The following is a 10055-nucleotide window of genomic DNA, read 5'->3' as shown; positions in this document are numbered from 1 at the left end:
AAAATCACCGCCTCGGTCATGTTTACGATGGATCACATGACACGGACCAGGAAGTTTTAACCGCAGCGAAACGGCCGGTCGTTCTATGGCGTACAAAATACAGGTTTCCCTTGTAATATTTTCAAGTTTATTTCTAGTTTCCTGCTTTTCGCAGACCTACGTCCTAAACGACACAGGGGGATTAGGACAAGTTTTTGATGGAATTGGAGGACTGAGTGGTGGAGGGGCGACGACGCGTTTACTGGTCAACTATGCGGAGCCCTACCGAAGTCAGATCCTCGATTACCTTTTCAAGCCAAATTTTGGTGCCTCTTTGCACATTCTTAAGGTTGAAATAGGAGGAGACGCTCAATCTACTGATGGTACGGAGCCATCGCACATGCACTATGAGGACGATGAGAACTACTTTCGAGGATATGAATGGTGGCTGATGAAAGAGGCAAAGAAGAGGAACCCAAACATTACACTTATTGGTTTGCCCTGGGCATTTCCTGGTTGGGTCGGCCATGGTCAGCAGTGGCCCTACGACTTTCCAGACATCACCGCAGAATATGTAGTGAAGTGGATCCTTGGCGCAAAGCAGTTCCACGACCTCAACATCGACTATATTGGCATTTGGAACGAACGGAACTTTGACAGCAAGTACATCAAGCTGCTGCGGTACACTTTGGACAAGAGTGGCCTGGAGAGTGTCAGGATCATAGCCAGCGACAACTTGTGGGAGCCCATTTCGCTGGCTCTTCTGCTGGATCCCGAGCTCAGCAGTGCGGTGGATGTGATAGGGGCCCACTACCCCGGCACCACCACGGTGACGGAGGCCCTGAAGACCGGGAAGACCCTGTGGGCTTCAGAGGACTACAGCACCTTCAACGATGCTGTCGGAGGAGGCTGTTGGGCACGCATCCTCAACCAGAACTACATCAACGGCTTCATGACTGCTACTATTTGCTGGAATCTGGTTGCCAGCTACTATGAGGCACTGCCATTTAGCAGAGACGGGCTGATGACAGCGGCCGAACCCTGGAGTGGCAACTACGTCGTGGAGTCGCCTATCTGGGTCACGGCTCACACGTCACAGTTCACCAAGCCGGGATGGACCTACCTGAAGACCGTTGGACATTTGGCAAAAGGCGGAAGTTATGTGGCCTTGACTGACGGGAAAGGAAATCTTACAGTGGTCATAGAAACGATGACCCATGGTCACTCGTTGTGCATAAGACCTCCACTCCCGCCGTACTCTGTGACCTCACAAAACGCAACCTTTCAGCTGGAGGGCTCGTTTTCCTCCATCAAAGAGTTGCAACTATGGCGGTCGCGGTTTAACTTCAAGACACAAAAGCCCACTTTTTTTCAGCGTCTAAGTCCTTTGAAGCTAAAGAACGGAACATTCACCCTCAGTCTTTCTGAAGACGAGCTTTACACAGTAACCACAATGACAACGGGACGGAAGGGCAACTACCCGGATCCACCTGCCTCCTGTCGCTTCCCAAAGGACTACAAGGACGACTTTAATGTCCGAGAGGCTCCCTTCTCAGAAGCTCCAAACTTCGCCGACCAGACTGGAGTTTTTGAATATTATACCAACCTGACAGATTCCGGACCTCATGCATTCACTTTGCGTCAGGTTCTGACTGAACGCCCCGTCACTTGGGTCGCGGACGCAGACCAGACTATCAGCGTTATCGGCGACGAAACGTGGCAGGATGTGAATGTCGAATGTGATGTCTTCATGGAGAGTGGAAAGGCTGGCGGCGTTTTCATCGCGGCCAGGGTTGATCAAGGAGGGGTGACGATCCGTAGTGCCAGGGGGATTTTTTTCTGGGTCTTTGCGGATGGAACATACAAAGTTACCAATGACCTTGCTGGACGAATGATTCTGGCTGAAGGACAGTCTGGTACACGAGCGGGCGACTGGCACACGCTGTCGCTCACTGTCAAGGGCCAGTTGGCATCAGGAAAGCTGAATGGTTACCAATTGTGGAAGAACGCCGTGGCGCTGACGCCAAAGAATGGCTGGGCCGCCATCGGGACACGCTCGTTTGAGCTGGCACAGTTTGATAATTTTGCAGTGAAGGCAATGGAACAAGAGCCTTACGTTGTGATTGTTTGACGCAACAATTAATCGGCAACTCATCGATGAACAAAATAACTGATTTCGATAATCGATTAATCGTTGAGACCTTGATTAACTTATCCATGGAATTTCAGCCTCTCAACAGTATTCGCAGATTTCTCTTGTCCTTCCTGAAAGACTGGTTATCTTTTGTGTTTAATCAAAATAATATATTTGCAAACATGTCTTGCTTTGGAGATTCATATCCTAATTAATTTATTGTTGTGCATTTTTTACACTGTCAACTTGAAATAATGTCTTGATTCTGAATGAAAGGATGGAAATGAAAGTTGTCTTTTTTTTTTTTTTAAATATGATTTAATCGCTTGTATAAAAATAATAATGGACAGTTTACTCGATTAGGATAATTGTTAGTTGCAGCTCCACTTTATAGCTGGTGTCTTTGGACAAAAGTTAAATATGGATACATGATAAGATAACACAAACATGAAAAGTCCAACAAGGGCTATTTTCATCTTTGGTAGCTCAAGCATCATTTCTGCCTTGAAACTCTTGTGGTGACTTTCTAAATGGAATGTTTGCTTGCACAATCTTTAAACATTATGAGCAAATAGGTGATTTATTTTTATTATTTTCTATCCATCTGTCGCTTCAGACAGTGTCAAGTCCAACTTCCTACTTTTATGCAATGTAATAAAATTCAACATACTACTGCAATCGTGAAGTGCCAGAGTCAAGAGTTTTTGAAGCAGCTTATTACATTAATACGGGTGTACCTAATAAAGTGACCCATCAGAGAAGGAAATAACATGTAAATGTCCTTTTCTAATGATGCACATCCTATACGATGTAGTATGCACAGTATATATTTATTTCTCTTTTTTAAATTCAAAATACGAAGAAAAAACAACATTATTTCCTATTTACACAACAAGGGCAAAAGTAGGCAATATTTTGATCCAGTGTAGCAGTGACAATCAAACAAGGCAGCATGGAAAGCTGCTGTGAATATACCTGGCGCGAAAATGGTCTCCAGTGGCATCATGGGTAATAGAAAGCAGCGCATCATAGTGCCCACTGGACTGTAAACATCTTTGACATGGGCAAGGCCAAGCTGCTCACTTTTAAAAGCTGTTGGAAGAGACCAAGTGTTATCCTTCAGGAAAGTCCTCATTATTTGTTTCCATGTTCACTCACTAACCTTTGTATCGGCATTATAGGTGAAATCCCTGACTTTCTCCCCGTTGGCTACCACGTATTGGGGTGGCGAAGGCACGCCGAACACCTGCATTGCACTCAGTACCAGACCATCCAGGGCTCCGTTTAGCCGGATGGGCTCACTCGCAACCTGGGACTGAAACCGTGAGGTAGTCAAGCAAAAGTATAGTTGACATGTCAGTTGTCAAGTTTAACCGCGGATTTGAGCTACCTGTCGAGCAGTGAAGATGACGTAACAATAACTCCCTTTTTCGAAGGTGCCGATGCTGTCGCCGTCATCCCAGAACAAGTCGCCCCGGGCCGAGCCTCCCGCTGACAGCGCCACCGTCAGGAGGAAGGGCTTTCTGCGGGACACTGTTGTCGTTAAAGCTGGCTCCTTCCGGAGAGGACGGATCAGAGAGTTAAGATGTGGTCATTTCTCCAGAAGGGGGACAACAGTAAAACAACACATTCACTTGCACTGTATCTTTAAAATAAATGTTTCCATAAACTCAAACGTGTTAATGATGTCATTACAGATGTTAAGTGGAGACAACCAGATAAACCAGTTCAACACACCACAAGGATTTAGCACAGCTAGAAAGAAGGCTTAAAAACAACATTCCACCTACTGTAACGCAATTCATCCAAAATCTGCAGATTTCAACCAACCCCACTTTTCTATTAATCTTCTTCAGACCATTATCGTTGTTTTTTTTTTAAATGACCCATTGTCAGAACAAGTCGTTTTCTTTATTGTTTTACATCAATTGTTGTAATTTTCCATTCTGGGCAGTATCCCACCGCAACCAGCAGATGGCGCTGTGGGAAAATAAACTGCTTTATTATTTCATTCAATTGCCAAAAAAAGTGCATACTGTAGACCATCCTTCTCATAGACTCTGCACTAGTAGCTACATTGCGACATTAATTTTCCATCCTCCTGCACAGTCGCAGTTTGGCATTTGCAACTGTATTCAATAATCAAACGCCCCTTGCCGCGATCTCTTCGGTCATAATCCGATTTTTTTCATTTTTTTTTTAGGGTACAGAACTCACATTGTTGTGATGTATTTGGAGTATGTGCAGCATGATGGTTATCGCGGTCCACCAACCTGCTGGGGGACAATGTGCCCCTCCCTCACATGGATGTTGATGGTGTCCAGGGGGGCGGACAGAAGCAGGTACTCGCCTATACTGTGCGACGGCTGACCCTGAGAAAGAACAAATCATTTTGGTTCGAGTGATGAGGCAAGCGAGTGCAATTCATGAATCAAAAGCTGTGCAGCTCACACTGCGCAGGTTGTACCAAGTCCCGGCAGGCAGGTAAGCAGCCACCTCCACTGCGCCCTCCTCCAAGACCGGGCTGACAAGGAGAGAGCGCCCCCACAGGAATTGACGGTCTATGACCTGACAGTGAGGGTCGGTGGGAAACCTGAAATGACAAAGGAGTGTGTCACAATCGGGAGAAAAAGGCCACAACTGATGGGAGTGAATGACGAGTGCCATGTAAAACAGCCACTGACGTTCAACGCAAACCAGGTGGTGAGTCAGCGTCACTCATGACACTTTTCTTAATTGTGTATCTGCAAATAAATGACTCTGTTGCCATCGTTCTATTTTCTCTATTCCATTTCATTTCATATTTCTGTTTTGCCTTTCTCGCTCCTGTTTTAGGGTTTGAAATGTCACAAATATTACCATCAGTCTCTGCCCTGAAATCTTTTTATCCACTTTTTGGTCAGAAACAGGTGTTTTTTGTTGAAACCAACCATGTTCTGTAGTAAAAAAAAAAAAAAAAAAAAAAAGGTCATGACTTACTCCATGAAGAGAGGCCTGGCCACCGTGTCTCCAGAGGCGTGCGCGTGATGGAAGAGCGTGTAGAGAAACGGCAGGAGAGAGTAACGAAGATTGAGCGCACTGCGCATGGCCGCCTGGGCCTTCTTCCCGAACACGAAAGGCTCCTGAGGCTGCGGAGGGCCAACGTTAGGACGCGGCGCGAGAAAACAGATGGCGGCACAATGCGTCACGGCGATGTGTGCGCGTCTCACAGCATTCGGCCGATCGTTATGATTCCTCATAAACGGGTAGAAGGCCCCGAGCTGCATCCAGCGCACGCACAGCTCCTCGGTGGTGTCGCCTCCGAAGCCGCAGATGTCGGCGCCCACCAGGGGCACCCCGAAGAGGCCCAACTTCAGCACCGCTGAGGGGATAAGGTCACAACGCAAACGCAGTGGAATGTCGACTACAGTGCCACAATCTGGGGCGTCTTGAGATGCAAACCGTCGTTCATCCAAATTTTTGCTTTGACTTGTGAGCAAAAAAAAAAAAATGAAGATTCAAGATGCACGAGATGGTGGCAGCACATTCAACTCGACTCACTTCAACAAGCAGCAGTTTGGCAGAGTGAACAATTCTTCGGCGAAGAGCCGAGTATTCAAAACAACCGCAAAAGGAACGTTCACTAGCTTGATGCTAACACACAATGCAAAACCCCATAGGCGGGCTAACAAATAGCATTGATGTCTCTAACTGGTTTTGGCGCGTGCAATGGCACCGAACACGCATCTCCTCACAAGGGATGGAGTATCCAAGTTGTTCCCAGTTGCTCCGAACATCTCCCGTCCACACTCCGGAGACGCGTCCGATACTTGGGAAGGAAGAGCGAGACAGGACAAACGGCCTCTTCCCGCGCGCTTTCACCAGAGCACTGCCGATGACAATCACATGATGATAACGCCACGACACTCATTGCGCATTTCCTTTCCCACTTGGCAGGGCATTTTCATAAATAAGTATACTGAAACGGCCAAATGACGGTGTCTTTAAAAAAATTAAAATAAAAAAGGATATAGTGAAGTTGCAAACAATGAACCGCGATAGAGCCGCGATAGAGCAACACGGTGACCAACCTGTGCGTGGCAAAAGCTTCAGTCAGCCCGTACATGTTGTGCAGGTTGTAGTGAGTGGACACATTTTGCTGAGCCGACATACAAAGAGTGAAAGAGCTCAAGCGGCCTCCGACCACCCCTGTTTGGGACACAAATATTGACCATATACCATATTTGAGTCATGTATTTTATCCACTGATCCATATCTATAATATTTATGTATAAAAAGTACTTTATGACACAGTAAAAATGATACAGACTCACTGGGTGTGTACGGCGGGTTCTCAAGCTCCGTATCGGGGCAACCCTCGAGTGAGCCCGACACAAAACTGGCTGGTTCGTTCATGTCCTGTGCGGAATTGGAATGCGGCCAGCCAATCACAAGGCACATTTAGACAAACAAGCATTCGCACTCAGATTCACACCTAAGGACAGTTCCTGTCTTCAATGATTCCTGTTTTCGTGTCTATATGTGTGTATTCTTACAATCCATAATCCATCCACTGGTACTTTGGAATAAAAATCCAAAATACAGTCTTCCCACCACTGTCTGGTCTCCGGGTTGGTAAAGTCAGGGAAGGCCGTCGCACCAGGCCAAACCTGGAGGCACATACAGGAAATGCGTCTTTTTCACCATTCTTCACACATGCTACATTTGAGATTTTAAAATCTAACCTTGCCTATTAAGAGTTGACCGGTGGCGTTTTTGATGAACACGTCCCGTTGGAGACCATCATCGAAGGGATGGTACGTTCCTGGAGGACTAGTTGTGCTGATCCCGGGATCCTACAGTGGAACACAATTCATACATGACATTTTAGGAGGTGCTATATCGCCACCTACTGGGGATAAAATAGTTGAAAATGTCGCCCACCAGGATGAGGACGTACTTCAAGCCCCTTTGGTGAAATTCCTCCACCATCTCTGGAAGGTCACCGAATCGCAAGGGGTCGTTGGTGAACACCCTGCCTTTGTTGGCGTAATCCAGGTCGTTCCACTGCACATCCTGAAGAGAAAAAAAAAAAAAATCATAATAAAAATCGACAAGAAGGCTCTTACCAGATGACAACATGGGATGAATGTGCACTGTTGTTTTGTTCATTTCATTTGCAATACTTTTCATTTATAGAAGACAAAACGTTGTATTGTCACTATAATTACATGTCACATGTAATTATACCGTATAATTACTTCTTTAATTATTTATTATGATCAAATGTTACATTTGTCCAGTCCCCAAAAATGTGAATGCAAAATCCACACAAACCGCAAACGTGGCCTGTGTGCTGATGTCTGTCTAACATCGGGCTGATGTAACATGAACGTACCATTGGCAAGTTAGCGTCGTGCATCTGCTTAGCCACCTGCCGGGTGACATTAGCGCTTTTGTAGCCCCAGCGGCACAGGTGGAAGCCCAGTGACCAATAGGGAGGCATCGTGGGGAATCCTACAGAAGAATCCCTTGAAATGTCCATCTCGTTTGCGGAGAGTCGCTGCCGACTTGGCGTAGCGTACCGATAACTTGCAGGTATTGACGTATAACCGTCTGAGCGTCGGGACCCATGAAGATGTACAGGTCTAGGATTCCGCCTGTGGACACCCACGTGAGAGCTGGCAGGGGCTGCAAGATCACTTCTGGACACACACACACACACACACACACACACGGAGAATGAGGAGAAATGTGTGAAAAGTAGCCCTTGTTGAACAAAGTCGTCACCGATGGCATTGCTGTTGAGAAGGAACACTCCGTGTGCCAGTCCGTCCCCCTCCTGGACCACATAGAATGGGTGCGAGCCGTACAGGTTTGCACCAGCCTGGAGAAAAAAAAAAAGAGAGTACATGAAAACCTCACTATAGTGCAAAATGGATGAGAGAAAACACATATTTTTCAGATGAATATGAATCGCAATCCAAGTTTAATTGGAATGTCGTGTCCATTATTGAACTCAGCACTCTACATGATGATTTTCTCTCTCTAGATTGTGAATTGTCACTGTATCCAGATATCTGACCATACTGTGTTGATATGAAATGAGTCCAGCATACGCACATGAGGAGCCATGTCCCTGTTCCAGAGAGTCAGGGAGGTCCAGTTGAGGTCCAGGCGGAGGGACGTGTAATGCTCGCCGAGGCCTGACACCAGCGAGGAGGCCAGAGTGGTGGACAGCTGCAGGTACTGGTCGGCAAAAAGCACAGGGGCCACCGTGCTGTTCATGCTAAATGGGGAAAAATAGGGAGAAATGAGCATTGCATTGGAATGACGATGAATGATCGGTCACGTCCGTAAATAAACTCGACCTGGTGGGGTCTTAAGACAATGAGGAGAACATTTTGAACAGATGGAAAAACTAGTAAGTGTCAGAACACACACACAAACACAAATCAGTCTTCTGCTATAAGCAATAAATAAAATCAATAAACGAATGACTGAACGAATAAACGATGCAGCCTGCAAATCAAATTTGAACCCATTTGAAGCTCATCGCTAACCAAAAGAGCAGTACCTATTAGCGATGCTTTACATACTCACATGACCCTCCCATTGGATGTACGCCTCACAATGAATCCAAAAGGGTTGGACTGGTACTCAATGGTATACAGGGCATCTTGGCGACTGATTTTGCCCTGAGGGACTCCATCTGGAAGTTCGACTTCATACCGGTCCGACCACCGATCCTTCAACTGCACAGAAAGCACATGTTTGGTTAAATTGGCGTTAGGCGTTAAGTTGTCAGAGAGCAGTTAAGTCTCACAGTGAGTCGCAAGCAGCCTTCAGACTCTTGACTTTCTTCCAGGTGAAGAGTGGCAACATCTCGGGGCAGGTAAGAGGGTGAGGCGCGGGTCAAAGTGGCAGCCTGGCCTCGCTCGGTGGGCGTCAGGACGCCCATTTTGTAGCCCGGGTACGAATGAGGGTAGAAGCACCAAGGAGCTTTTGACGAGTCGTTGAGAGGAGAGTAACAGCAAGAGCGCGCTTCACACTCCCGCCGACTGAGCGCTCGATCCCGGCCACAGTCGAAGCGACTCTCCGGGGACATGACGCACCGCGAGGGTTGGACGTCCACATAATTGTTCGGTGGTTCGAGTCTATGACGGAGGGCGGTCTCGAGTGACTCGCCAGTTCGAACCAGTCTGCTATCGAGAACGAGCATGTGACCAAACTCGGAACATGTGTAAAATGCTAAAGCCAAAAGCGCGGCTACAGTTAGCTTGACCCAAAGAGCCATAGAGGGTTTGTACAACATTCGGAAGGGATTAAAAGTGCATTGAGCAGCGGTCCATTACTGACGCCGTGGCAAAACAAACAAGTAAAAGTCATTTAAATGTCCGCATTGCTGGAACGTCCCATTTTTGTTGCATGCAAGTACTTAAAAGTGACAACACAACGACGGCAAGCGAGGTAGGTCAAAATAAATTAATTGAGATACTGATTACCTCCAGACTGTTTTAAAATTTGAAATGGTTTGTACTAAATAAATACTGTACACTCAACAGCTCTAAACTAAGAATAATTCAAGAATTAAAAGTATAAATCTCACAGTAGCATAAAGCAGGGAGAACCTTTTTTTTTTTTTTTTTAAATATCAAAATTTCTGTAACGTTTGTTGCATTAAAGCCATGTAATACACAAACATTTTAAAAACAAAAGGCGAGTTTTTTCAATTGCATAATATTCATTATAAAAATACTCCAAATGAAATGTTATTTAAAAATCCATTGTATGATTGACTGTTTTACAATTTGGGATTTCGGTATTAAATCTTTCACGTAAGAATATTCATATATATATAATCTATACGTGACTGATTCAACCAATTAATGTGTTTCGAACGGCCTTCTTTACCACACAGATGCTCAAATTTGTTCCATTCGATAATTGCTAGTAAACTGCA

The 10055-nt window shown here is 45.9% G+C and overlaps 2 protein-coding genes across 7 annotated transcripts; one reads left to right on the top strand and one right to left on the bottom strand.

The window, feature by feature from the left end:
* The first annotated feature begins 17 nt into the window (after positions 1-17).
* On the top strand, positions 18-2791 carry galcb (galactosylceramidase b). The gene has a single exon (XM_086056703.1). The coding sequence runs from the start codon at positions 86-88 to the stop codon at positions 2108-2110; it is 2025 nt and encodes a 674-aa protein (XP_085912829.1). The 5' UTR covers positions 18-85; the 3' UTR covers positions 2111-2791.
* A 133-nt stretch (positions 2792-2924) lies between these two features.
* gaa (alpha glucosidase) lies at positions 2925-9590 on the bottom strand. Of its 6 annotated transcripts, XM_086056701.1 has the most exons (19): positions 8919-9588; positions 8696-8847; positions 8216-8381; positions 7883-7979; positions 7678-7797; positions 7491-7609; positions 7037-7168; positions 6838-6948; positions 6649-6762; positions 6427-6511; positions 6184-6301; positions 5848-5981; positions 5323-5474; positions 5093-5241; positions 4565-4706; positions 4387-4485; positions 3504-3668; positions 3276-3428; positions 2925-3205 (listed from the first exon to the last, which is right to left on the bottom strand). In XM_086056701.1, exons 1-19 carry the CDS (start codon positions 9405-9407, stop codon positions 3140-3142), a joined length of 2763 nt encoding a protein of 920 aa, XP_085912827.1. In that variant the 5' UTR covers positions 9408-9588; the 3' UTR covers positions 2925-3139. The 6 variants fall into 6 exon arrangements, 2 of the variants coding, with proteins under 2 accessions (XP_085912827.1, XP_085912828.1); XR_015090239.1 differs by lacking the exon at positions 2925-3205 and having other exon boundaries at positions 3282-3428; positions 3504-3636; positions 8919-9589; XR_015090242.1 differs by lacking the exons at positions 2925-3205; positions 3276-3428 and having other exon boundaries at positions 3504-3636; positions 4581-4706; positions 8919-9590.
* Positions 9591-10055: the final 465 nt, after the last annotated feature.

Source organism: Filicampus tigris, chromosome 16 (assembly GCF_054856515.1).
Source record: "Filicampus tigris isolate MCC_2025a chromosome 16, RoL_Ftig_1.0, whole genome shotgun sequence".
NCBI classification, from domain to species: domain Eukaryota; kingdom Metazoa; phylum Chordata; class Actinopteri; order Syngnathiformes; family Syngnathidae; genus Filicampus; species Filicampus tigris.
The sequence above is the reverse complement of the archived record's forward strand: the minus strand, read 5'-3'. Positions and strand labels throughout refer to the sequence as shown.

Bases quoted from the DNA above. Each gene is read 5' to 3' on its own strand.
- galcb (XM_086056703.1), top strand. From the start codon at position 86: ATGGCGTACAAAATACAGGTTTCCCTTGTAATATTTTCAAGTTTATTT.
- gaa (XM_086056701.1), bottom strand. From the start codon at position 9,407: ATGTTGTACAAACCCTCTATGGCTCTTTGGGTCAAGCTAACTGTAGCC. The intron at 7,980-8,215 runs GTGCGTATGCTG...TTTTTTCTCCAG, and splicing joins ACAGGGACATGGCTCCTCAT to GCTGGTGCAAACCTGTACGG. The intron at 3,206-3,275 runs GTTAGTGAGTGA...CTCTTCCAACAG, and splicing joins CCTATAATGCCGATACAAAG to CTTTTAAAAGTGAGCAGCTT.